Here is a 27,978-nt window from a genome sequence, read left to right on the forward strand (position 1 = left end):
GCACTTAACACTTAGCAAGGCATGAACATGACAGGGAGAGGGGGGGGGAGGGAGAGAGAGGGGGAGGGGAGGGAGGGACGGGGGTGGGGGGAGAGGAGGGAGGGAGGAGAGGGAGAGGGGGAGGGAGAGAGGGGAGGGGGGAGAGGGGGGAGGGTGGGAGAGAGAGGGAGGGGGAGGGGAGAGGGAGAGAGAGGGGGTGGAGGGAGAGAGGGAGGGGTGGAGAAGGGGAGGGAGGGAGGGAGAGAGAGGGGAAGGGGAGGGAGAGTGAGGGGGGAGGGAGGGAGGGAGGGAGGGAGAGGGAGGGGGGGAGGGAGAGGGAGGGGGGAAAGGGGGAGGAGAGGGAGGGGGGGGAGGGAGAAGGGGAGGGAGAGAGAGGGAGGGGGAGGGGAGAGAAGGAGAAGGGGAGGGAGAGTGAGGGAGAAGGGGAGGGAGGGGGAGAGAAGGAGGGAGGGGTGGAGAAGAGGGAGGGAGAGGGGGTGGAGGGAGAGAGGGAGGGGTGGAAAGGGGGAGGGTGGGAGAGGGGGAGGGAGGACACGAGATGGGTGGTTTCCAAAAGCAAACTTGACTACTCTGGGATAGAGTTAGGGGTGGGACAGAGCTGGTTCCCCTAGCCTTGCGTTCATAGTTGACAAGCCGCTGGCCAACCAGGTACCTGCATTAAGGCAAAGAGGACACGGGGTTAAAAAACAGTCACATGTCAATCACAATACTAGAGCATTTACCTAGTTTGTGTGTCAGCTGCAGATCAAGACCTTGAATAGTTCAAATCAGATGTGGAAGTGCTGGGCTGGAACAAAAGCCTGCATATCCTGAAACTCCCTGGGACCAGAGTTGTACTCTCCCTATACAAGGAGCTGTTAAGGAACAGGCCAGGTATGGAGATAGGGGTGGGTGCTTACTTGTCGTTCTTGATGTGTTCGTAGAGACGTTTGAACTGTCGTATCTGGAAGGAGAGGATGCCAATGATGGACACCACCATCAGGAGGAACGGGTAGATCCTCCTCTGAATCAGAATCTGCATCTCTGGAGTCACACCTGACAGACCTGACAGACCTGCCAGACCAGGATATCTGGGTCACACCAGGACAGATCTATTAGTAGAGTTATATCTGGAGTCACACCAGGAGGGGAACAGATCTATACAGATCTATTAGTAGAGTTATATCTGGAGTCACACCAGGAGGGGAACAGATCTATTAGTAGAGTTATATCTGGAGTCACACCAGGAGGGGAACAGATCTATTAGTAGAGTTATATCTGGAGTCACACCAGGAGGGGTACAGATCTATTAGTAGAGTTATATCTGGAGTCACACCAGGAGGGGTACAGATCTATTAGTAGAGTTATATCTGGAGTCACACCAGGAGGGGTACAGATCTATTAGTATAGTTATATCTGGAGTCACACCAGGAGGGGAACAGATCTATTAGTAGAGTTATATCTGGAGTCACACCAGGAGGGGAACAGATCTATTAGTAGAGTTATATCTGGAGTCACACCAGGAGGGGTACAGATCTATTAGTTGAGTTATATCTGGAGTCACACCAGGAGGCGTCCAGATCTATTAGTAGAGTTATATCTGGAGCCACACCAGGAGGGGTACAGATCTATTAGTAGAGTTATATCTGGAGTCACACCAGGAGGGGTACAGATCTATTAGTAGAGTTATATCTGGAGTCACACCAGGAGGGGTACAGATCTATTAGTAGAGTTATATCTGGAGTCACACCAGGAGGGGTACAGATCTATTAGTAGAGTTATATCTGGAGTCACACCAGGAGGGGAGGGGTACAGATCTATTAGTAGAGTTATATCTGGAGTCACACCAGGAGGGGTACAGATCTATTAGTAGAGTTATATCTGGAGTCACACCAGGAGGGGTACAGATCTATTAGTAGAGTTATATCTGGAGTCACACCAGGAGGGGTACAGATCTATTAGTAGAGTTATATCTGGAGTCACACCAGGAGGGGTACAGATCTATTAGTAGAGTTATATCTGGAGTCACACCAGGAGGGGTACAGATCTATTAGTAGAGTTATATCTGGAGTCACACCAGGAGGGGTACAGATCTATTAGTAGTAGAGTTATATCTGGAGTCACACCAGGAGGGGTACAGATCTATTAGTAGAGTTATATCTGGAGTCACACCGGGAGGGGTACAGATCTATTAGTAGAGTTAGAGCTGAACACTTCATACTCACCCACAAGTGTGCATGCAAACACTTCCCATGAACATGCAAACACACACACACACTGTTGACTGACCTACGGCAGGTACGACCCCGGCTGCTATGACGTAGGGGACACACAGGGACAGCAGCAGCACCGAGATGACAGGGGCAGCCAGCTTACAGATGATGAAATGGAGGTCGATGTTCCTGATGCCGTTAGCATACACCTGACAGGAGGAGAGGTGGCAATGTTACCCCTCACTGGTCACTTTAGACAGGGTCGAAATCTATTGTTCATGTAGGGGGGGGGGGAGAAGTTATTTGTCACAAGCGCCGAATACGACCGGTGTAGTAGACCTTACAGTGAAATGCTGAATTACAACAGGTGTAGTAGACCTTACAGTGAAATGCTGAATTACAACAGGTGTAGTAGACCTTACAGTGAAATGCTGAATTACAACAGGTGTAGTAGACCTTACAGTGAAATGCTGAATTACAACAGGTGTAGTAGACCTTACCGTGAAATGCTGAATACAACAGGTGTAGTAGACCTTACAGTGAAATGCTGAATTACAACAGGTGTAGTAGACCTTACAGTGAAATGCTGAATTACAACAGGTGTAGTAGACCTTACCGTGAAATGCTGAATACAACAGGTGTAGTAGACCTTACCGTGAAATGCTGAATACAACAGGTGTAGTAGACCTTACAGTGAAATGCTGAATTACAACAGGTGTAGTAGACCTTACCGTGAAATGCTGAATACAACAAGTGTAGTAGACCTTACCGTGAAATGCTGAATACAACAGGTGTAGTAGACCTTACCGTGAAATGCTGAATACAACAAGTGTAGTAGACCTTACCGTGAAATGCTGACTTACAAGCCCTCAACCAACAATGCAGTTCAAGAAATAGAGTTAAGAAAATATTTACTAAATAAACTAAAGTGAAAACAGTAATAAGTAACAGAAGAAAATGACATAACAATAACGAGGTTTTATACAGGGGGCACCGGTACAGAGTCAGTGTGCAGGGGACAGGTTTGTCAAGGTCATTTGTAAAGTGACTATGCATAGAAAATAACAAGTGAGTAGCAGCAGTGTGAAAACAAATGAATATAGACCGTGTGGCCATTTGACTAATTGTTCAGCAGTCTTATGTATTGGGGGGGGGGGGGGAGCTGTTAAGGAGCCTTTTGGTCCTAGTCTTGGCGCTCCGGTACCGCTTGCCGTGCGGTAACAGAGAGAGCAGTCTATGACTTGGGTAACTGGAGCCTTCGACTTCTTTTTGGGCTTTCCTCTGACATCGTCTGGTATAGAGGTCCTGGATGTCAGGTAGTTTGGCCCCAGTGATGTACTGAGCCCTATGCACTACCCTCTGTAGTGCCTTGTGGGTCGGAGGCCTGGTATAGAGGTCCTGGATGTCAGGTAGTTTGGCCCCAGTGATGTACTGAGCCCTATGCACTACCCTCTGTAGTACCTTGTGGTCGGAGGCCTGGTATAGAGGTCCTGGATGTCAGGAAGCTTGGCCCCAGTGATGTACTGAGCCCTATGCACTACCCTCTGTAGTGCCTTGTGGTCGGAGGCCTGGTATAGAGGTCCTGGATGTCAGGAAGCTTGGCCCCAGTGATGTACTGAGCCCTACGCACTACCCTCTGTAGCGCCTTGTGGTCGGAGGCCTGGTATAGAGGTCCTGGATGTCAGGAAGTTTGGCCCCAGTGAACTGAGCCCTGAGACCCTCTGAGTGCATTGTATCGGAGGCCTGGATAAGGTCCTGGATGTCAGGAAGTTTAACCCCAGTGATCTATGAGCCCTATCACCACCTCTGTAGTGCCTTGTGGTGAGGCCTGGTATAGAGGTCCTTTGGCAGGAAGCTTGGCCCCAGTGATGTACTGAGCCCCCAGTCCACTAGCCTTACTGTCAGACCAGCAGTTCAAAAACAGTGACGTTGGTCAAACTGAGATTGATCACATCAAGATACCATAGTGGATAAAACACCTGTTCTATGACCGTCTTCAGCCACCACTGTGGACCCATGAGGGTGATGGCAGCGATGATTTTGGCATGGAGCACCCCCAGAGCCCAGTCCTACACACACCAGATAAAACAGTGACCTTTACTATTACACACAAGATACCATATAAAAACCAGTGACCTTTACCACTACACACACACACACACACACACACACGATACCATATAAAAACCAGTGACCTTTACCACTACACACACACACCATATAAAAACCAGTGACCTTTACCACCACACACACACACACACACACACACACACACACACACACACACACACACACACACACACACACAAAAACCAGTGACCTTTACCACTACACACACACACACACACACACGATACCATATAAAAACCAGTGACCTTTACTACCACTACACACACACACACAGTACCTGCCAGGGGTAGAAGAGAGGCGTTTGGTCCAGAGGAACGCGTAGGGGAGCAACGATGACCAGCTCAAACAGCAGGCCCAGCAGTAGAGGGATAACACCAGCCACCAGCAACGCTACGACCAGGGTCTTCAGAATCTACACACACGACATTAAAGGTAAGACGTGATTGGATGTTGAAATATAAATGATAATGGCATGAAGATATTAACCCTGGACATACAGCCATCTCCATAACTAGTACAACCCACTATACACACTTCCAGAAAAGTGGATTTGGTCATTATTAGGATCCCAATTAGCCGCTGCAAAAGCATTTAGCTACTCTTCCTGGGTTCCACATGAAACATGACACATAGTACAGAATACAGTTAAGGACTGAAACACACATCTAAAAACATCACAGTCTATTATATATCAGTACGTACAAACAATATCTAGCTGTAATACATACAGCACAAATTACAATAAAAGATACATAAAATGTCTGTCTCTTCACAGTCCCCTTTGTGCAGTAAGGGGTTCTTTTGTCTGTGTTTTGAAACTGGTTTTATTGCTAGTTTGAGTTACCAGAGAGTTCCATGTCGTCATGGCTCTATTTAATACTGTGTGTTTCCCAGCCTCTGTTCTGGACCTGGGCACTGTGAAGAGACCTCTGGTTGCATGTCTTGTGTTGTACCGATGAGGGTCCGAACTGTGAGCCAACTGCTTCAACAGACAGTTTGGTACCTTCAACACATTAACACCAAGACCAAAAGTGATGCAGTCAATCTCTCCTCAACTTTGAGCCTCTGGACCAACTGCAATTGACCTTTGTCCTTCTCCGCCGCACATGACCCCACAGCTGGGCAGTCGTCAAGGTGAAACTACACATGACCTCACAGCTGGGCAGTAGTCCAGGTGAAACTACACATGACCCCACAGCTGGGCAGTAGTCAAGGTGAAACTACACATGACCCCACAGCTGGGCAGTCGTCCAGGTGAAACAACACATGACCCCACAGCTGGGCAGTCGTCAAGGTGTGACAAAACTTAGGCCTGTTGGACATGTCTGGTCAACTGAGATGACAAGGCAGAGCAACACCCTGTCATGGACAGACCTCTTCCCATTTTTAGCAACCATTGAGTCGTTATGTTTTGACGATGAAAGCTTGCCATCTAGGGTTACACCTAGCAGTCGTCTCCTCAATTTGCTCAAATAGCCACATTATTCAACAATAGGTGTTGAGCGAGTGATTTGTCTCCAAAATGATGCTTTTCGTTGAGATACTTAGCGGCAGCCTATTGCTAGTTAATCTGTTTTATTTGACCTTTATTTAACCAGGCAAGTCAGTTAAGATCACATTCTTATTTTCAATGACGGTCTAGGAACAGTGGGTTAACTGCCTGTTCAGGGGCAGATCGACAGATTTGTACCTTGTCAGCTCGGGGGCTTGAACTCGCAACCTTCCGGTTACTAGTCCAACGCTCTAACCACTAGGCTAAGCTGCCGCCCCAGCGTAGCCTAGTGTTGAGTCGTCAGGGTACACAGACACAACAGGCTTCATTCATGGCCGGCTGCCACACGTAACTGAATTTGCACGAGAGACGCTTCCATTAAGGAAAACCCTCTGACTCACCATGAGGCTCCACTCCTGGACTTTGACCATGATGATGGTGGGTCCCTGGGGCATCCAGGCCAACAGCACGGTGGCACCGCGGATGGACAGCCAGCACACGTACAGACCACACGCTGCTGTATACAGCTCATGGATCTTCGAGCTGCCCGTCCAGAATGACATCAGCCAACGGCCCGCAAACACTTCAACACACAACATTAAAAACAGAACCATGGCTTTTTAGTGTCCTTTCGAAACAGTCAGGTTAGTCATTCCAGGTGAGATTCCTGAAGAAGTTACTCCAGTATTGAGATGAAATAATAATAATTAGATTGAAAACCATACTAAGGTGTGTCGATAGATGAGAGGTCAGTTGGGGAAGCTACTCTGAAAATATAGTTTACCAAGCTACCAATTACTGGCCACTGGAAGAAGTCTAGCTACCCTTAAGAAACATAGTTTTACTGAACTAAATGTGAGAGTTCAGTGACCAGCCGGAGGAAGACGATGCGACAGCACCCTCCTCAGGGGACAGGTACTCAGTGTAAAGCCAATTAGTACACACCTGGGGCCCACTAATTGCTTTGCGTCTTCCTCTATATTGGTGTGCCAGGTGCCAGGAGAGGAGCTGGGTGAGGATGGGGAGTAGAGTCCGGGACCTGTGAGAACGTCAGTTTTTCCTACCTCAGAGAAATCTCCTGTGACTGGTCTGTCTCTCTGTCAATCAAGGCAGGCTTTAGGTAGAGAGAAGTGTTCCCCCTGTAGCTGTTGTCTAGACGACAGTCTAAAGACAGGAGTAACCATTTGTTGTTTTGCGATCCCTTTTCGGCCACGGCCTTTTGGCCAACGGCTTAGTTTATGCGTTTTGTTATGCTGGTGTTTCAGCGTTGGACGTTCCCTGTACTGGAGTTATTTACTCGGGTGAAACAAGACCCGTTTAGTAAACGATTCAAAAGAAAAGGAACCCCAACCACTGCCTCTGGTCTGTTCATGTTATACCTCCCACCGGTGTTCGGGTGCATCGGATAAGCTGTTCATTTGAAAACAAACTACTTTGTGATAAATGATCATATCTAAACATATCACTATGGAGTCAGATGTTAACAGAATGTGTAATTTAACCTATTAAAAAACAAAAACAATTCAAGTGAGAATTAGGCTAGGACATTCTTGACTAATTTACCCATATTTAATTTTAGCAAAAAAATTAACTTGTGTGTAGTTCCAGGAGTTAGCTACATATATTTTTTTACAAGTAATTAATTACTGAAAACACTACCAAGATTTCCGTGGAGGCTGGTGGGAGGAGCTATAGGAGGGGGTCATTGGAAAGGCTGGAATGGAATAAATGGAACAGAGTCAAACATGTGGCTTCCAGATCTTTGCTGTTTGATACTGTTCCATTCCGGCCATTGTGACCCCGTCCTCCTATAGCTCCTCCCACCAGCCTCTACTGTAAGATTTTAATTTAGTTCAACTTCCCACTGAGCTACTGCAAAATATAGTTAAATTACTCGTTGAACTACATGTTGTTCACGACTCCCCCAACAATGAATTAAGGTTGATATCTCACCTGGTAACGTCAGACACACCAGACTGGAAACCAGCAGGGTGATACACATGAACCCGATCAGCAAGACGATCTACAGACAGGAGAGAGAGACATTCAAGCTTCCTGAAGGGGAAGTGGAAGGATCGGTGATAGTGTGACTGACCCTGAAGGGGAAGCATAGGGGCCGATGGTAGTGTGACTGACCCTGAAGGGGAACATAGGGGCCGATGGTAGTGTGACTGACCCTGAAGGGGAAGCGTAGGGGCCGAAGGTAGTGTGACTGACCCTGAAGGGGAAGCGTAGGGGCCGAAGGTAGTGTGACTGACCCTGAAGGGGAAGCGTAGGGGCCGATGGTAGTGTGTCTGACCCTGAAGGGGAAGCGTAGGGGGCGATGGTAGTGTGTCTGACCCTGAAGGGGAACATAGGGGGCGATGGTAGTGTGACTGACCCTGAAGGGGAAGCGTAGGGGCCGATGGTAGTGTGACTGACCCTGAAGGGGAAGCGTAGGGGCCGATGGTAGTGTGTAGTGTGACTGACCCTGAAGGGGAAGCGTAGGGGGCGATGGTAGTGTGTCTGACCCTGAAGGGGAACATAGGGGCCGATGGTAGTGTGTCTGACCCTAAAGGGGAACACCCTGAAGGGGAACCGATGGTAGTGTGTGACTGACCCTGAAGGGGAAGTGTGACTGACCCTGAAGGGGAAGCGTAGGGGCCGATGGTAGTGTGACTGACCCTGAAGGGGAAGCGTAGGGGCCGATGGTAGTGTGTCTGACCCTGAAGGGGAACATAGGGGCCGATGGTAGTGTGTAGTGTGACTGACCCTGAAAGGGAAGCGTAGGGGCCGATGGTAGGGTTGGAAACCTATAGGTCCTCCCTGCTGTAGTATGGCCTGATGGGCTGCATGAAGCCCCTCCCCCACAGCAGGGGCGGGGTTAGCGTTGTTGTTGTTTTGGTGACCGGGAGCATGGTTGTTGTTGACAGGCTGGTTAGCATCGTCTTCCTGTTCTCCGAGCAAGTAAGAGTGGAGGTCTCTGAAAGGCGGAGAGGAGAGGAAAAGGAGAAGGTAGAGAAAGTGAGCTAACAAATATATACTTCATGTTATGGGTCTGTAGCTATAATGAAAGACCACTTTGGGAGTGTGTGTAGGGTATAGTGTTTTTTGTGTGTAGTGTATAGTGTGTATAGGTGTAGTGTATAGTGTGTATAGGTGTAGTGTGGATAGACCCACAGCAGGTATCCAGCGCTGACAGTCCAGGCCCTGACCAGACCTTTCAGCCACTGGCGTGTGTGACCTTGTTCCAGGAGAGCTGGCAGAACCACCTGCAGTAACAACAGCTCCAGAGACAGCTCACTGACTGGAGCATCACTGGAGGAGAGGATAGGGGGAGGGGGAGAGAGAGGATAGGGGAGGGGGGGGGGGAGAGAGAGGATAGGGGAGGGGGAGAGAGAGGATAGGGGAGGGGGAGGGGAGAGAGGATAGGGGAGGGGGCAGAGAGGTGGGTGAAGGTACATCACTTACCGGGCATACATCTATATCTAGGCATTTTGATGCTGGGCTGGAACAAAAAAAGACAGGAAGCAGTGTACCTGTAAAAGACAGGAAGGAGTGTACCTGTAAAGCATGACGTTGTAGGGGAGGAAGGAGTGTACCTGTAAAGCATGACGTTGTAGGGCAGGAAGGCAGGGAGGAGGAGCTTGATCATCCTGATGGGCAGCCACAACATCAGGAGAACGATCGAGCCAAACACCACCTAGGAGAGGACATACACCTTAATGATCAGCACACAATCAAAGTAGAACCATAGCTGTATGTGACTACTTTTTACCAACAAATCTGTCTGTAGTTGGACGGAGCACAGACAGGGTGAACGTGCGGAGGCAGCATTATTATTTACTGGACAATTAGGAAATATACAGGAGCCATGTGCATTGTTTGAGTAGCCTGATTTGGGCGTCCACCCACGGTTCTCAGAATGACAGAAATCACATTTAGTTTATGGTAATTCATCTTCACAGAACATGCCAGTCGGATGCAACGGCGTGCGGCATTCTTAGCCAATAGAAGGTGTTAGTTCCGATGAGCCAATAGAAGGTGTTAGAATATATAGGTGGTGTATCCATAAGGCTCGGGGAAGCTTTCCTTAAAGTAGATTTTGTTAAAATTGCCTAATTAGCTTATTCCTGTCTATACAGATTTTTGTATATATTTTTAAATTCAAAATAGCCTACTACACCAAACAGCATGTTTTGGCCACAGAATATCATTAACTTGTATAATATGTAGATTGTTTTAAAATCACATAGCCCAGTCGGAAGGGCCTGCAATTTAGGCAGAGCGTGTGATAAATACCAAAAAGATGTGTGATGAGTTTTGACAGTCAGTGAAAAGCAGAGAGACCCAGCCAGGCATATCGTAATATTTAAAAATACAATCACGGAAAACCAGTTTAGAAAACAATTGGCTATTTCTGTAAAGAGAAGACTCCAATCTGTCTTTTAGTTATCAAAATGAGCAACTTAATTGAGTGAGAAGTAGCCTATCCTATTGGCACCAGTGGAGAACATGGGCCATAACCCCAGTGATTGTGCATATTAACTGTCTTTATCATTGGGTCACTGCCACTTGTGTTTGGTTTTGGACAATCATTTCCATGTTGAATTTGTTTTCCCCTCCTCCAGGTTTAGATGAATTTGTTTCTCCCCTTCTCATTGGCCTCCAGGTTAGATGGGACGTCATGTTGAATTTGTTTCTCCCCTTCTCATTTCAGGTTAGATCCCCTCCCCTTCTCATTGGCCTCCAGGTTAGATGGGACGTCATGTTGAATTTGTTTCTCCCCTTCTCATTGGCCTCCAGGTTTAGATGTTGAATTTGTTTCTCCCCTTCTCATTGGCCTCCAGGTTAGATGGGACGTCATGTTGATTTGTTTCTCCCCTTCTCATTTGTTTTCATGTTGAATTTGTTTCCCCTTCTCATTGGCCTCCAGGTTAGATGGGACGTCATGTTGAATTTGTTTCTCCCCTTCTCATTGGCCTCCAGGTTAGATGGGACGTCATGTTGAATTTGTTTCTCCCCTTCTCATTGGCCTAATATATAGATCAGACAACTTTGTCTTTATGTGTGAGCAGAGTAGGCTTCTCTGTCATTTGTCGTATTAAAAAATATTATAATATTATAATTATTATAATATTATAATTATAATATTATAATATTTGCTAATGTCTCCAGTCATATAAAGTGTAGCAGAATTGCATAAAATGTGTTTATTAAAAAAGGCCAATATTTTTCTGTACAAAAGCAGATATGTAGCCTCGACCCACTAAGTCACTACACCCTGCATTCAACAGTATTTTTGCGCACGGTGATTTAGTTATATTATTAGCCTAAATTATGACTATCCAATCTACTCTTCACATTATGAATAGTAGAATATCTTACACAAGTCTGCAAATGGAGGATGCATGAAATGCATTTTTATGGTGAAAATTAGCTTCCCCAAACTTGAAACCCACTTGCTGCATATGTTACAATAACTTTTCCTCATCCAACAGGTAACGAACAGCAAAATTACTAGCCTACGTCAATCTACTATCCGCCATAGTAGAACAGTTGACCTATTCTATTGGTCAGCTTATCGTTCTGTGCGAGAAAGCCTGGTTCCTCTCTAGGTTTCTTCCTAGGTTTTGGCCTTTCTAGGGAGTTTTTCCTAGCCACCGTGCTTCTACACCTGCATTGCTTGTTGTTTGGGGTTTTAGGCTGGGTTTCTGTACAGTACTTTGAGATATCAGCTGATGTACGAAGGGCTATAAAAATACATATTTTTTGAAAGGAATAACCTGTCCAAAACAGACTCTGGGACAGTTGTGGGACAATAGATCCATAATTCATCCAACCAGTAGTCCTAGGCCACACCCCAAAACATAAAAAAGCTCATGCAACAGATCAGAATGTTTAGCATAACACTTTGATAAGCTATTATTTCTTCACATTATACGCGTGGCAATGCACACAAGGCAGTAAGCTATGCACGAATGTTCGCCCCATAATGCAATTAGAGGAAAACACATTTTGAGCAGTTTCATGTGGCGGCAGGTAGCGTAGTGGTTAGAAATGTAGAAAGAAGAGATCTAAAGATGCAACAACTAGCATTCATTGGTTGCTAATATGACTATTGATGTAACAACTAGCATTGGTTGCTAATATGACTATTGATGTAACAACTAGCATTGGTTGCTAATATGACTATTGATGTAACAACTAGCATTGGTTGCTAATATGACTATTGATGTAACAACTAGCATTGGTTGCTAATATGACTATTGATGTAACAACTAGCATTGGTTGCCAATATGACTATTGATGTAACAACTAGCATTCATTGGTTGCTAATATGACTATTGATGTAACAACTAGCATCGGTTGCTAATATGACTATTGATGTAACAACTAGCATCGGTTGCTAATATGACTATTGATGTAACAACTAGCATCGGTTGCTAATATGACTATTGATGTAACAACTAGCATTGGTTGCTAATATGACTATTGATGTAACAACTAGCATTGGTTGCCAATATGACTATTGATGTAACAACTAGCATTCATTGGTTGCTAATATGACTATTGATGTAACAACTAGCATTCATTGGTTGCTAATATGACTATTGATGTAACAACTAGCATCGGTTGCTAATATGACTATTGATGTAACAACTAGCATTGGTTGCTAATATGACTATTGATGTAACAACTAGCATTGGTTGCTAATATGACTATTGATGTAACAACTAGCATTGGTTGCTAATATGATTATTTATGTAACAACTAGCATTGGTTGCTAATATGACTATTGATGTAACAACTAGCATTGGTTGCTAATATGACTATTGATGTTACAACTAGCATTGGTTGCTAATATGACTATTGATGTAACAACTAGCATTGGTTGCTAATATGACTATTGATGTAACAACTAGCATTGGTTGCTAATATGACTATTGATGTAACAACTAGCATTGGTTGCTAATATGACTATTGATGTAACAACTAGCATTGGTTGCTAATATGACTAGGATTGTGCCTTTGGCTACTGGACAATGAAAATCAATAGAACATGAGAGAAACAGACTACTGGTTTCAATGGCCTGTATGTTTGGTGTGATTTTGGCTAAGCTACTTTAAGCAAGGTAAGATATGCCTCATAATATGTCGTAAAACGTTCAGGTTTCAAACAACTAAGTACGTTTTCAAAATGCGTACTGCCTCCAGCTCACTGTAAAGTGCTGTGACGCGCTGAAGCCTGTTAAGTTGCCTTTGTACTTAAATGGCAAATGGGATGTGCATTTTAATTACCAGTTCAGAAATACAAATAGCAGCTCTAAAAATGGTAACAAATTGTAAAAAAAATAAAATAATTGAATTGTAATTTTTTTTTTTTACTACACATGTGATTGCTTGGTATTTCAATCATGGAATATGCTTTTCGGCCAAAAGTCGGCAATTACCGGCCAACGGAAACCCTGCTGCCGGAGGTGTCTGTAGATGTACAGTGCATTTAGACCCCTTAATTTTTTCCACATTTTGTTACATTACAGCATTTTTCCAAAATACCCAATAGAAATTTTTGCAAATGTATAAAAAATAAAAAACATTTTACGTAAGTATTGTGAGCTCTGGTGCATCCTGTTTCCATTGATCATCCTTGAGATGTTTCTACAACTTGATTGGAGTTCACCTGTGGTAAATGTAATTGATTGGACATGATTTGGAAAGGCACACACCTATCTATATAATGTCCCACAGTTGACAATGCATGTCAGAGCAAAAACCAAGCCATGAGGTTGAAGGAATTGTTTGTAGAGCTCCGAGACAGGATTCTTTTGAGGCACAGATCTGGGAAAAGGAACCAAAACATTTCTGCAGCATTGAATGTCATCAAGAACTCAGTGGCCTCCATCATTGATTTAATGGAAGAAGTTTGGAACCAGACACTACCTAGAGCTGGCCGCCCAGCCAAACTGAGCAATCGGGGGAGAAGAGCCTTGCTCAGGGAGGTGACCAAGAATACAATCGTCAAGCTGACAGAGTTCCTCTGTGGAGATGAGAGAATCTTCCAGAAGGACAACCATCTCTGCAGCACTCCACCAATTATGGAAGAGTGGCCAGGCGGAAGGAAGTCACTCCTCAGTAAAAGGCACATGACAGCCCACTTGGAGTTTGCCAAAAGGCACCTAAAGGACTCTCAGACCATGAGAAACAAGATTCTCTGGTCTGATGAAACCAAAATTAAATACTTTGGACTGAATGCCAAACATCCCGTCCGGAGGAAACCTGGCACCGCCCCTACGATGAAGCATGGTGGTGGCAGCATCATGCTGTGGGGATGTTTTTCAGAGGCAGGGACTGGGAGACTAGTCAGGATCAAGGGAAAGTACAGAGAGGTCCTTGATGAAAACCTGCTCCAGAGTGCTCAGGACCCCAGAATGGGGCGAAGGTTTACCTTCCAACAGGACAACCCTAAGCACACAGCCAACACTACACAGGAGTGGATTCAGGACAAGACTTTGAATGTCCTTGAGTTGCCCAGCCAGAGCCCGGACTTGAACCCGATTGAACATCTCTGGAGAGACCTGAAAGTAGCTGTGCAGCGACTCTCCCCATCCAACCTGACAGAGCTTGAGAGGATCTGCAGAGGAAAATGGGAGAAACTCCCCAAATACAGGTGTGCAAAGCTTGTAGCGTCATACCCAATAAGACTTGAGGCTGTAATCACTGCCAAAGGTGCTTCAACAAAGTACTGAGTAAAGGGTCTGAATACTTATGGAAATGTGATATTGTAGTTGAAAAAATAATATGAACTAAATGTTCTCTACCTGTTTTTGCTTCGTCATTATGGTGTATTGTGATGTCATTATGGGGTATTGTGATGTCATTATGGGGTATTGTCTGTAGATTCATTTTGATTTATTTAATCCATTTTAGAATAAGGCTGTAATGTAACAAAATGTGGAAAAAGTCATGGGGTCTGAATACTTTCCGAATGCACTATATGTACCACAGACAGGATGAACCTGCGGAGGCGTCTGTAGATGTACGTACCACAGACAGGATGAACCTGCGGAGGCGTCTGTAGATGTACGTACCACAGACAGGATGAACCTGCGGAGGCGTCTGTAGATGTACGTACCACAGACAGGATGAACCTGCGGAGGTGTCTGCAGATGTACGTACCACAGACAGGATGAACCTGCGGAGGTGTCTGTAGATGTACGTACCACAGACAGGATGAACCTGCGGAGGCGTCTGTAGATGTACGTACCACAGACAGGATGAACCTGCGGAGGCGTCTGTAGATGTACGTACCACAGACAGGATGAACCTGCGGAGGTGTCTGTAGATGTACGTACCACAGACAGGATGAACCTGCGGAGGTGTCTGTAGATGTACGTACCACAGACAGGATGAACCTGCGGAGGTGTCTGTAGATGTACGTACCACAGACAGGATGAACCTGCGGAGGTGTCTGTAGATGTACGTACCACAGACAGGATGAACCTGCGGAGGTGTCTGTAGATAGGTAGATGGATCATTTCCTGGACTGGGTTGAAGTCTGGATCGTTCAGGTTTCTCAGAAACCACAGGACCCCAGGCCTCAGCACCTGATCCAACACAGCACCACACTATAGTCAGGAATGAATCAACAGTACACTACAACAAACCAGACAACGGCTACGCTTCCATCCAATTGGTAACAGATTTAAGTGAATATTCTAGAATCCGCATAAAGAAAGTATGCACATTTTCCGGGTAATAAGCAGTGCGTGATGACGTAGTGCACCGCACATAAGGTACTTTATCGCATACATTTTCATGTACCGAATAAAAGCCTAAAGTTGAATGCATTTCCCATCGCATTTGAAATGAAACTTGCGTTAAATAGCGAAGGTTTGTGGCCCGTGCTCTCTAGCCAACCAACCGCTCACGGATACTGTGCAGGTAGGCTAGTGAAGCATCAATCATCACGTCACCAGAATAAGACACTCAGTATTTTTTGAAAAGGAGAATCAATGCTCATCGCTGTGCACTTTCACCACCCTGTGAAGTTCATCATAACATTTGACCTGTAAACAAACTGCATGCATGCTTTCCCGAGTCGTAGTGGGAGGACAACACAACATACACTACATGGCCAATAATATGTGGACATTCCAAAATTCTGGGCATTAATATAGAGTTGGTCCCCCTTTCCTGCTGCCTCCACTCTTCTGGGAAGCAATCCCACTTGATATTGGAACATTGCTGCAGCGACTTGCTTCCATTCAGCCACAAGAGCATTAGTGAGGATGGGAACTGATGTTGGACGATTCGGCCTGGCTCGCCATCAGTGTTCCAATTCATCCCAAAGTGGTTCGATGGGGTTGAGGTCAGTGCTCTGTGCAGGCCAGTCAAGTTCCTCCACACTGATCTCGCAAACCATTTCTGTATGGACCTTGCTTTGTGCACGGGGGTATTGTCATGTTGAAACAGGAAAGGGCCTTCCCCAAACTGTTGCCACAAAGTTGGAAGCACAGTAGTCTATAATGTAATTGTATGCTGTAGCGTTAAGATTTCCCTTCACTGGAACCAAGGGGCCTGAACCATGAAAAACAGCCCCAGACCATTAACTTTGCAGTTGGCACTATGCATTCGGGAAGGTAGCGTTCTCCTGACATCTGCCAAACACAGATTCATAGGTCGTACTGCCAGATGGTGAAACGTGATTAATCAGTCCAGAGAACGCGTTTCCTTTGGGCCAATACACATCTGAATACTCTAGCTAATACACACAGCAATGATGTGTTTCATAACCACACAAACATACGTAAAATAAAGACTATTCAACTTACTTTCACAGCCCTAGTGGCAGTGAGAGAATGTGTTTCCACTGCTCCAGAGTCCAATTGCGGCAAGCTTGACACCACTCCAGCCGACGCTTGGCATTGCGCATGGTGATCATAGGCTTGTGTGAGGCTGCTCGGCCATGGAAACCCATATCATGAAGCTCCCGACAAACTGTTCTTGTGCCGACGTTGCTTCCAGAGGCAGTTTGGAACATGGTAGCTTCAGCACTCGGCGGTCCCGTTCTGTGAGCTAGTGTGGCCTACCACTTCGCGGCTGAGCCACTGTTGCTCCAAGATGTTTCTTGCACCCTTACGGTTAACTAGTCCAACGCTCTGACCACCTGATTACATTGCACTCCACGAGGAGCCTGCCTGTTACGCGAATGCAGTAAGAAGCCAAGGTAAGTTGCTTGCTATCATTAAACTTATCTTATAAAAAACAATCAATCATAATCACTAGCTAACTACACGTGGTTAATGATGTTCCCTATATAGTGCACTACGTTTGACCAGGGCCCATAGGTCTCTGGTTAAAAGTAGTGCACTATAAAGCGAATAGTGTGCCATTTGGGATGTAGAGTTAATGTAGTGACCTATATGAGGTGTAATTTGGGACATGCTCTATAACCAGGTTTCCATACAGCCAATTCATGCGGGCGAATAAACAGATGAGAAAAGGCAGGACCGAGCTGATGGAAACAGGAAATGTCGGCACAATTTCATAAATGTCGACAGACAAATTTGTTTGTTCAATATGGTGGGATCTTTTCGTGTCAAATTGATGTGAGAAATGGCGTTAACTGCTTTATTCGCAAATATTGATAAAATAACCATCATATGGAAATTGACATGGAGTCACGATCCCTGTCCCTTACCTCTCTCAGTAGGAGGATGAAGGATGCGAAGTAGAAGACGTAGACCATTCCCACCAGCCAGTGCAGGAACATGGTGGTGCCTGGAGCAGATTTAAAACTCAGCTCTCTGTCCTTCAGAGACGCGTCAAACATCTCCTGCAGAACGGACGGAAGAAGAGGTGGAAAAGGTTAAAGAAAGAGAGACGGGTGGGGTGGTGAATGGGGGGCAAGGTTGGAAGAGAAAAGGGGGAGAGAGAGAAAGAGGGATAGATATAAATGTCTGTACGTACTAAAGAGCAGATGTCGAGCCACCAGCCACAGATGAGGGGGAAGACTCCTATCTCCACGACAACAAGCAGTGAGACCTGGAACACACACCAGGTTAAACACCATGGACAGACACATGACCTCAGGGACTATGAAGCCCCAGGGGAAACTCAGGCAATTCCCAAAATCATGCATTGATGTCAATGGGAGATTTAGAAGAAAATGTATTTTTTATTTTTAAGTTGACCTTCTGTCATTCATATAGATTTAATTTTATAGTCAAGTCGTTCTTCGTTTCGGGTTTACAGTAATATGAAAAGCCTAGATTTAAAACCGAAATGTTACCTTGACAACGATGTAGCAGACCCCTAGTAGACGGCGGGACCGCTGGAACCTGACCAGAGCAGCGAACCCCTGAGAGACACAAGTTAAGGACAAACACACAAAAACAGTGGGAAGGTCTCCATGAAAACACTGCATGGTCACCGGAAGGGATCCCGGTCAGTAGGCGGAAGGATACATGACAGAGGATGAGCGTCATGGCCAACAGGATGTACCCTACGATGGTTGTGATCAGGCCCTCGAATTGGGAGGCTTGGACCTAGAGGACAAGACAAGAGCATTCAACCATATTTGCCATGTTGGTGGGGCCAACTTTGTTGAATGCAGAAAGTAAAACAGACCAGGCTTGACTATATCGATTAAATAATGCAATCATCTTTGTAAATACAATATATTTGTACTGTATAACATTATGTTTTGCACAGAGTCAGGAGTGGTGTATTAGAGAATGTTTCTTACATATTCCTCAAAGCCAAGGCCCATGACAGAGAAGTGACCAATGTGGTATGGACAGAACGCTGGAAGAGAACAGGGATGCATCAAACCCCACAGCCTTCTACTGGGCCCAACCACCATACCTTCTACTGGGCCCAACCACCATACCTTCTACTGGGCCCAACCACCATACCTGGCTAGTTCATTGTAAGAAGGGTGCTACTTTAGGGGGAGTTAGTGTTAATTTGTGTACTCACCGAAGACCAGGATGAAGAGAGTGTTCAGAGACACAACCCAGAACACATGCTCCTGGAAGACGAGACACAAAGCAAAACGTCACCTCACTACATACTAGTGCTACTGCTTATAGACCAGACAACCCTTCAATGCAAATACTACTCTCCTACTCGGCGGGCAAATACCACTCCATACTGTGTGCTAATACCACTCCATACTGTGTGTTAATACCACTCCATTCTGTGTGCTGATACCACTCCATTCTGTGTGCTGATACCACTCCATACTGTGTGCTGATACCACTCCATACTGTGTGTTGATACCACTCCATTCTGTGTGTTCAATGAAACACGGTGAAGCACCAAAATTGCCCTCGCTAGAAGCATGTGTTTCAGACATAAGGAAGTGGATGGCTGCAAACTTTCTACTATTAAACTCGGACAAAACAGAGATGCTTGTTCTAGGTCCCAAGAAACAAAGAGATCTTCTGTTGAATCTGACAATTAATCTTAATGGTTGTACAGTCGTCTCAAATAAAACTGTGAAGGACCTCGGCGTTACTCTGGACCCTGATCTCTCTTTTGAAGAACATATCAAGACCATTTCGAGGACAGCTTTTTTCCATCTACGTAACATTGCAAAAATCAGAAACTTTCTGTCCAAAAATGATGCAGAAAAATTAATCCATGCTTTTGTCACTTCTAGGTTAGACTACTGCAATGCTCTATTTTCCGGCTACCCGGATAAAGCACTAAATAAACTTCAGTTAGTGCTAAATACGGCTGCTAGAATCCTGACTAGAACCAAAAAATTTGATCATATTACTCCAGTGCTAGCCTCTCTACACTGGCTTCCTGTCAAAGCAAGGGCTGATTTCAAGGTTTTACTGCTAACCTACAAAGCATTACATGGGCTTGCTCCTACCTACCTCTCTGATTTGGTCCTGCCGTACATACCTATACGTACGCTACGGTCACAAGACGCAGGCCTCCTAATTGTCCCTAGAATTTCTAAGCAAACAGCTGGAGGCAGGGCTTTCTCCTATAGAGCTCCATTTTTATGGAACGGTCTGCCTACCCATGTCAGAGACGCAAACTCGGTCTCAACCTTTAAGTCTTTACTGAAGACTCATCTCTTCAGTGGGTCATATGATTGAGTGTAGTCTGGCCCAGGAGTGGGAAGGTGAACGGAAAGGCTCTGGAGCAACGAACCGCCCTTGCTGTCTCTGCCTGGCCGGTTCCCCTTTTTCCACTGGGATTCTCTGCCTCTAACCCTGTTACGGGGCTGAGTCACTGGCTTGCTGGGGCTCTCTCGTGCCGTCCCTGGGGGGTGCGTCACCTGGGTGGGTTGATTCACTGTTGTGGTCGGCCTGTCTGGGTTTCCCCCCCTTTGGGTTGTACCGTGTCGGAGATCTTTGTGGGCTATACTCGGCCTTGTCTCAGGATGGTAAGTTGGTGGTTGTAGATTTCCCTCTAGTGGTGTGGGGGCTGTGCTTTGGCAAAGTGGGTGGGGTTATATCCTTCCTGTTTGGCCCTGTCCGGGGTGTCCTCGGATGGGGCCACAGTGTCTCCTGACCCCTCCTGTCTCAGCCTCCAGTATTTATGCTGCAGTAGTTTATGTGTCGGGGGGCTAGGGTCAGTTTGTTTATCTGGAGTACTTCTCCTGTCCTATTCGGTGTCCTGTGTAAATCTAAGTGTGCGTTCTCTAATTCTCTCCTTCTCTCCTTCTTTCTCTCTCTCGGAGGACCTGAGCCCTAGAACCATGCCCCAGGACTACCTGACATGATGACTCCTTGCTGTCCCCAGTCCACCTGGCCATGCTGCTGCTCCAGTTTCAACTGGCCTGGGCCCTAGGACCATGTCCCAGGACTACCTGACATGAGGACTCCTTGCTGTCCCCAGTCCACCTGGCCATGCTCCTGCTCCAGTTTCAACTGTTCTGCCTTACTATTATTCAACCATGCTGGTCATTTATGAACATTTGAACATCTTGGCCACGTTCTGTTATAATCTCCACCCGGCACAGCCAGAAGAGGACTGGCCACCCCACATATGCTCTCTCTAATTCTCTCTTTCTTTCTCTCTCTCGGAGGACCTGAGCCCTAGGACCGTGCCCCAGGACTACCTGACATGATGGCTCCTTGCTGTCCCCAGTCCACCTGACTGTGCTGCTGCTCCAGTTTCAACTGTTCTGCCTTATTATTATTTGACCATGCTGGTCATTTATGAACATTTGAACATCTTGGTCATTTTCTGTTATAATCTCTACCCGGCACAGCCAGAAGAGGACTGGCCACCCCACATAGCCCGGTTCCTCTCTAGGTTTCTTCCTAGGTTTTGGCCTTTCTAGGGAGTTTTTCCTAGCCACCGTGCTTTTACACCTGCATTGTTTGCTGTTTGGGGTTTTAGGCTGGGTTTCTGTACAGCACTTTGAGATATCAGCTGATGTACGAAGGGCTATATAAATAAATTTGATTTGATTTGATTAATACCACTCCATACTGTGTGCTAATACCACTCCATACTGTGTGCTAATACCACTCCATACTGTGTGCTAATACCACTCCATTCTATGTGCTAATACCACTCCATTCTGTGTGCTAATACCACTCCATACTGTGTGCTAATACCACTCCATACTGTGTGCTAATACCACTCCATTCTGTGTGCTAATACCACTCCATTCTGTGTGCTAATACCACTCCATTCTGTGTGCTAATACCACTCCATTCTGTGTGCTAATACCACTCCATTCTGTGTGCTAATACCACTCCATACCACTCCATTCTGTGTAATACCACTAATACCACTACCACTCCATTCTGTGTGCTAATACCATCCATTCTGTGTGCTAATACCATTCTGTGTGCTAATACCACTCCATTCTGTGTGCTAATACCACTCCATTCTGTGTGCTAATACCACTCCATTCTGTGTGCTAATACCACTCCATTCTGTGTGCTAATACCACTCCATTCTGTGTGCTAATACCACTCCATTCTGTGTGCTAATACCACTCCATTCTGTGTGCTAATACCACTCCATTCTGTGTGCTAATACCACTCCATTCTGTGTGCTAATACCACTCCATTCTGTGTGCTAATACCACTCCATTCTGTGTGCTAATACCACTCCATTCTGTGTGCTAATACCACTCCATTCTGTGTGCTAATACCACTCCATTCTGTGTGCTAATACCACTCCATTCTGTGTGCTAATACCACTCCATGCTGTGTGCTAATACCACTCCATGCTGTGTGCTAATACCACTCCATGCTGTGTGCTAATACCACTCCATGCTGTGTGCTAATACCACTCCATGCTGTGTGCTAATACCACTCCATGCTGTGTGCTAATACCACTCCATGCTGTGTGCTAATACCACTCCATGCTGTGTGCTAATACCACTCCATTCTGTGTGCTAATACCACTCCATTCTGTGTGCTGATACCACTCCATTCTGTGTGCTGATACCACTCCATTCTGTGTGCTGATACCACTCCATTCTGTGTGCTGATACCACTCCATTCTGTGTGCTGATACCACTCCATTCTGTGTACCACTCCATTCTGTGTGCTAATACCACTCCATTCTGTGTGCTGATACCACTCCATTCTGTGTGCTAATACCACTCCATACTGTGTGCTGATACCACTCCATACTGTGTGCTAATACCACTCCATTCTAGGTGTGTAAATAGATACGTACTAAGAACACCAAGGAGCCATCGAGTCCAAGCATCTGAGAGGTAAAGAGAGAGACATTAAGAGGTGATGATATAATCATGGACAGTGCGGTGTCATGCGTTTGATTCAGGACAGATGTGTTGGAGAAACTAAACCAGTCTTACCCTCTCCCATGTGAGCTCCTCTGCTGCTCTGTCCCATTCTAGAGCATTCCAGTTCATATCATCTACAGAGAAAGAGAGAGGGAAATAAGAGATGTAGAGACAGAAAAATAGTAATAGAGGAGAAATAAGAGGGAGAGACAGATCTCATACTATATAACTTTTAGTATTGTTGTTGCCATATGTTAGTCATCTGATGAGTGCTGGCACTAGTCTCCTACCTTTTTTTATTTATTTTACCTTTATTTAACCAGGCAAGTCAGTTAAGAACATATTCTTATTTTCAATGACAGCCTGGGAACAGTGGGTTAACTGCCTGTTCGGGGCCAGAACGACAGATTTGTACATTGTCAGCTCGGGGGTTTGAACTCGCAACCTTCCGGTTACTAGTCCAACGCTCTAACCACTAGGCTACGCTGCCGCCCCATTGTACCTTGAGCCCCGTTGTTGGCATCCACATCTTCGGCAGCAGCCCCCTCCTCTTCCTCGTTGTCCAGTTCTGGCTCCTCCCCCTGTTCTGGCGGGCCATCTGGGGGCTCTGGCTCTGCCTCGTGAGCTGGGGGGTTGGCAGGGGCAGGGGGTTCATCAGCTGCTCCTTGACCAGCAGCCTGCAGGGGAGCAATGTGGATAGAGGGGCTGTAAACGTGTTTATGCGTATGTATGTATGTATGTATGTATGTATGTATGTATGTATGTATGTATGTATGTATGTATGTATGTATGTATGTATGTATGTATGTATGTATGTATGTATGTATGTATGTATGTATGCATGTATGCATGTATGCGTGAGTGAGTGTGTGATGAATGTGTGTTACCTCGTTGGGCTGTTGTCCAGCTGCGTTGGGCTGGGGCTGCTGGTGGTGCTCCAGCCACAGGGGGGGACCACCATGGACTATCTGCTCCCTGAGCCACACCAGACTGATGAATGCACACAGTGTACATGTCACCACGAAACAGCCCTGCAGACAGTCTGCCAGCAGGTTATCTCTACAAGGAGACCGGATGTGAAAATGTCAAAGATCCACAAAAAAGCACTCGCACATCTTGTTGCATATGTGTCGGAAACTGGGAATAAAGCAATAACATCTGTAAGCTCTGACCAAAGCCAGGCGGCCGACATATAAGCTTGAATAAACAATGACGTGATCTGATACAGGAAGGAGGTAGAGTCTGATTGGTGAAGGAGGAGGATATGACGCCATGACTCACGTGGAGAGCATGTCCAAAGGCAGCGTCAGGAGCGAGGTCACAGAACCAGTAAACAGACACTTGTAGATCCGACCTGAAGAGAGAGAGAGAGAGAGAGAGAGAGAGATATGGGCATCATCTCACCAAAGGAGAACATGCTGAAGAAAGACGTAGGCCTTCATTAAGGAAGATCTTGGTTAGGACTGAGGACAAATGTTTTTAGGCAGGGGCAGTAACTGTATACTTAATGCTGGTATTGTAATCCACCCTATCCTAAGAGTGTAGGCAGTGGACACACAAACCAACACACCAGTAGGATTAACAAAACTGGGAAAATCCCAAAATCCCACTTCTGATCCTATTAAACCATGGACACAGAGCTAGCGTACAGGTCCTTATGTGAGTGATACTGTACTTAAGAGTAAAGTGTTGACTCATTAGTGTGTGTGTGTGTGTATATCAGTCTACTCACATGCAGTGAGGGGGACCACCCCCAGCCATGCGAAGGCCACCAGTGTGTAGTGAAACCAGTATCGTATGGCTGTGCCCACACTGGTCAGCAGGCCAGCACAGATGTCCTGGATGGGCAGCCGGGGGGGCATGTCTGGGGAGTAGACTGGAGCAGAGCAGATAGAGGGATGAGACAATCATTTATAAATAACAGAGCAGAAATAGGAGGTTGAGACGTTTTGAAGAACCCCTTTGGGTTCCAGGTAGAACCCTTTAGGGTTCAAAGAACCCTTTAGGGTTCAAAGAACCCTTTTGGGTTCCAGGTAGAACCATTTAGGGTTCAAAGAACCCTTTTGGGTTCCAGGTAGAATCATTTAGGGTTCAAAGAACCCTTTTGGGTTCCAGGTAGAACCATTTAGGGTTCAAAGAACCCTTTTGGGTTCCAGGTAGAACCATTTAGGGTTCAAAGAACCCTTTTGGGTTCCAGGTAGAACCATTTAGGGTTCAAAGAACCCTTTTGGGTTCCAGGTAGAACCATTTAGGGTTCAAAGAACCCTTTTGGGTTCCAGGTAGAACCAATTAGGGTTCAAAGAACCCTTTTGGGTTCCAGGTAGAACCATTTAGGGTTCAAAGAACCCTTTTTGGTTCCAGGTAGAAACCTTTTTTTCGAAGAGAGCATCCCAGTCTGAAGTCAACCTCTTGCAACAGCGCACATTTCTGAGACTGACAGGTCAATGCCACGGACGGGTACTTACTTGGTGTGAAAGCAAATCTGTGCTTGCATAATTCACAGTACTCCTTCCTGCTGTGCTTCAGCCACTGGACCAAACTGTAAACAACAACAAAGGTAAGAGCGGTGAATGTTAGGTGAGGAACTAACGATAGTGAGAACAACCCACACTGAACACCCTAAAAAGACTCGTTCATACCCCACAGCAGTCGACACATTCAGAAGTTTAACACTTCGTAATGCTTTCTTTAATATGCAGTACAACGCTTGCTACCGCAGCCCTGAGCTGTCTAGCATTGGTGATTATGTGCTCCTAGTTTGCAATATATTAAGAATGAGATATTTCTGTCTCACACACGCCTGGTGAATGAGAACTGGTCCACACAGAGGATCCTAAAACACTGATTTGATTCCTCATGATATTGTTATTACTGCCAGTTAGGACTATATGTTAATAACAACAAGACAACCCAAGTTACATATTGTTTTATTATTTAAATAGGCAAGTCAGCTAAGAACAAATTCTTATTTACAATGACGGTCAACCCCGGCCAAACCCAAACCTGGACGACACTTGGCCAATTGTGCGCCACCCGAATCGAACCAGGATCTGTAGTGACGCATCTAGCACTAAGATGCAGTGCCTTAAGACCGCTGGGCCACTCGGGAGCCCCATGTAACTAACAACGCCGTGGTTACCTTCCTGTACATCTGGATGAATCGTGTGTGAACCAACAGGGCCCTCTGGAGATCACTGACATTATGCCAGAGCAGACGGTACCAGAAATGGAATGATGACACAGTGCTCCAATGCACTTCTGTACCCTGCTCAGCAGACCACAAATGTGTAACCACACCCGTAGTAACTGTGTAACCACACCCGTAGTAACTGTGTAACCACACCCGTAGTAACTGTGTAACCACACCCGAAGGCTTTTATTATGTTTCTGCAGTAGTACACCATGCCAGTAAACCACATTATAATAGTTCAATAGTGTCCAGACTGCTTCTCATCACTAGTGCTAGCACAGTAAATGACAGATCAGAAACTTTCACTCATCAACAAATTGTTAATTGTTTTTCCTTTGTTAGATCCACATGGCAGAGAAAACAGCTGCGATTGCAGCAACATAAGTGGGATGATCACTTGGGACACACGTCAACATAATGGCCTCAGGACAGTCTTAGGCAATAGCGAGGCCCTATGCTGTGTCTATATCAACATTACCTCATCATACTGACTCAAATGTGATTCTCCTATGGCCATTATATCAGAGGAGTGAGTAGGTCTCTCTATGGCTAGTACTGGAAGCTGGTGTGGGGGCTAGGCTATAGGTTGATTATAAATACTAGTACAGTATATAATACAGTATAGGTAAAAATAAAAACAGTATATAGTTGACTCTTGATAGTAAGTGCACTTAAGTGTAAAACAATCTTGAGGTCGCAATTCAATGACAATGTTTGTAATTGTTCCTGATGACTGCATGTTCCCAAGCCGTGTCAATCATTCATCAGGACAGGAGTTGACAGTGCTTGAGTCAGGTAGAGAGAGAGAGACATTGTGTGTGTGTATGTATGTATATATATATATATAATATGACATTTGTAATGTCTTTACCGTTTTGAAACTTCTGTATGTGTAATGTTTACTGTTAATTTTTGTTGTTTTTCACTTTATATATTCACTTTGTATGTTGTCTACCTCACTTGCTTTGGCAATGTTGACACATGTTTCCCATGCCAATAAAGCCCTTGAATTGAATTGAGAGAGAGAGAGAGACACTCACCATTCCTGGTGGATGAACTTGATGCTGCCAGTACAGACACAGGGGTGGTACAAGGGTTTGTCTGGGGTCCCCTCTGAACGACACACGCGACATATATCCCCTACACAGAGAAGATGTTTGTCCATTGGTTCAGAGAGACAGACAAGACGACACACACACACACATAGGAAGAACAGCCTTCTGTAGTAGCAATCGATTTGAAGCTACCTAAATGAATTGTTCCAGTGCTTAATCAAACAATATTGTAGTTAGCTTTATTTACACTGACAAGATAAATGGTAACACAAGCCATGAGAGCAGACATCAGCTAATAAATAGCTAGCTTGCTATTTGCTACGTTTCATTGATTGCCTCGCTACTGGAGCTAGCTACATTACGTTAGCTTAACCAACTAACATGCCAGTGTTCGCAGCCGCATCAATTATCTGTACTGGGGTTAATGTGCCAGGTTATATAACTAACTAGCCCCGGTCTAGCTAGCTACTGGTAGCCCATTAATGATGGATTAATGTGCTGAAAACGGACGTTGGAAAGGTAACGTTAGTTAGAGACCACCTTTGCCTTGGAGACCGACTACAGAGTAACTAGCTAGTTTCACTAAGCTACCTTAGCTAGCCAACGGTAGTGGACTGTAACAAAAAATAAAAAAATGTACCTTCGTCTGCAATGTCCATCTTCATAGAAGAGGCTCTCTCTGCCCCTCTCTTTTTTTTTGTTGGAGTTATACAGTAACGTTAGTTCGCTATCGCACACCCATCCACAACGCGAACGGCACTGTTTTTATCCGCTCTGGATCAGACTATCCTTGAAGTCCGATACATTGACTAAAAATAAAATGGTGTCCACTTTGAACACCAGAATCCCTCCTGTTTCGTGACACACTCGGACCATGTATGTAGGACCGGTAGCGATTGTCAAACCGAGATCGCTAGCAAGACCTCTTCCTTGCAAATTCAACACGGTTAGAGGCGACGAATAAGAAATGTACCCGACACAAAGTGATACTTTGCGACAGTGTGCGCCGTTTTCCGTCAGCGGTCATCCGGAATCTGCGTCACGTGGTACCATTTTTGTGGTTTCTGGCGCGTGTAGATAGTCTTTACTGTTTTGAAACTGTTGTATGTGTAATGTTTACTGTTAATTTTTGTTGTTTTTCACTTTATATATTCACTTTGTATGTTGTCTACCTCACTTGCTTTGGCAATGTTAACACA

At 45.5% G+C, this 27,978-nt stretch overlaps 1 protein-coding gene across 1 annotated transcript; it reads right to left on the reverse strand.

Annotated features, from left to right (window-relative positions):
- Positions 1-4: 4 nt before the first annotated feature.
- Positions 5-27,752, reverse strand: LOC124040473 (E3 ubiquitin-protein ligase MARCHF6-like). The gene is made up of 27 exons (XM_046357696.1): positions 27,420-27,752; positions 26,765-26,864; positions 25,000-25,073; positions 24,267-24,410; positions 23,816-23,888; positions 23,422-23,593; positions 23,037-23,211; positions 22,607-22,668; positions 22,465-22,497; positions 18,778-18,829; positions 18,545-18,603; positions 18,264-18,344; positions 18,089-18,157; positions 17,767-17,841; positions 17,498-17,632; positions 15,282-15,401; positions 9,396-9,496; positions 8,974-9,111; positions 8,566-8,776; positions 7,768-7,837; positions 6,216-6,397; positions 4,600-4,734; positions 4,172-4,261; positions 2,269-2,401; positions 900-1,053; positions 562-652; positions 5-10 (listed from the first exon to the last, which is right to left on the reverse strand). The coding sequence occupies exons 1-27, from the start codon at positions 27,442-27,444 to the stop codon at positions 5-7; spliced, it is 2,760 nt and encodes a 919-aa protein (XP_046213652.1). The 5' UTR covers positions 27,445-27,752.
- Positions 27,753-27,978: the final 226 nt, after the last annotated feature.

This window comes from Oncorhynchus gorbuscha, linkage group LG07 (genome assembly GCF_021184085.1).
Source record: "Oncorhynchus gorbuscha isolate QuinsamMale2020 ecotype Even-year linkage group LG07, OgorEven_v1.0, whole genome shotgun sequence".
Taxonomy (NCBI): Eukaryota; Metazoa; Chordata; class Actinopteri; order Salmoniformes; family Salmonidae; genus Oncorhynchus; species Oncorhynchus gorbuscha.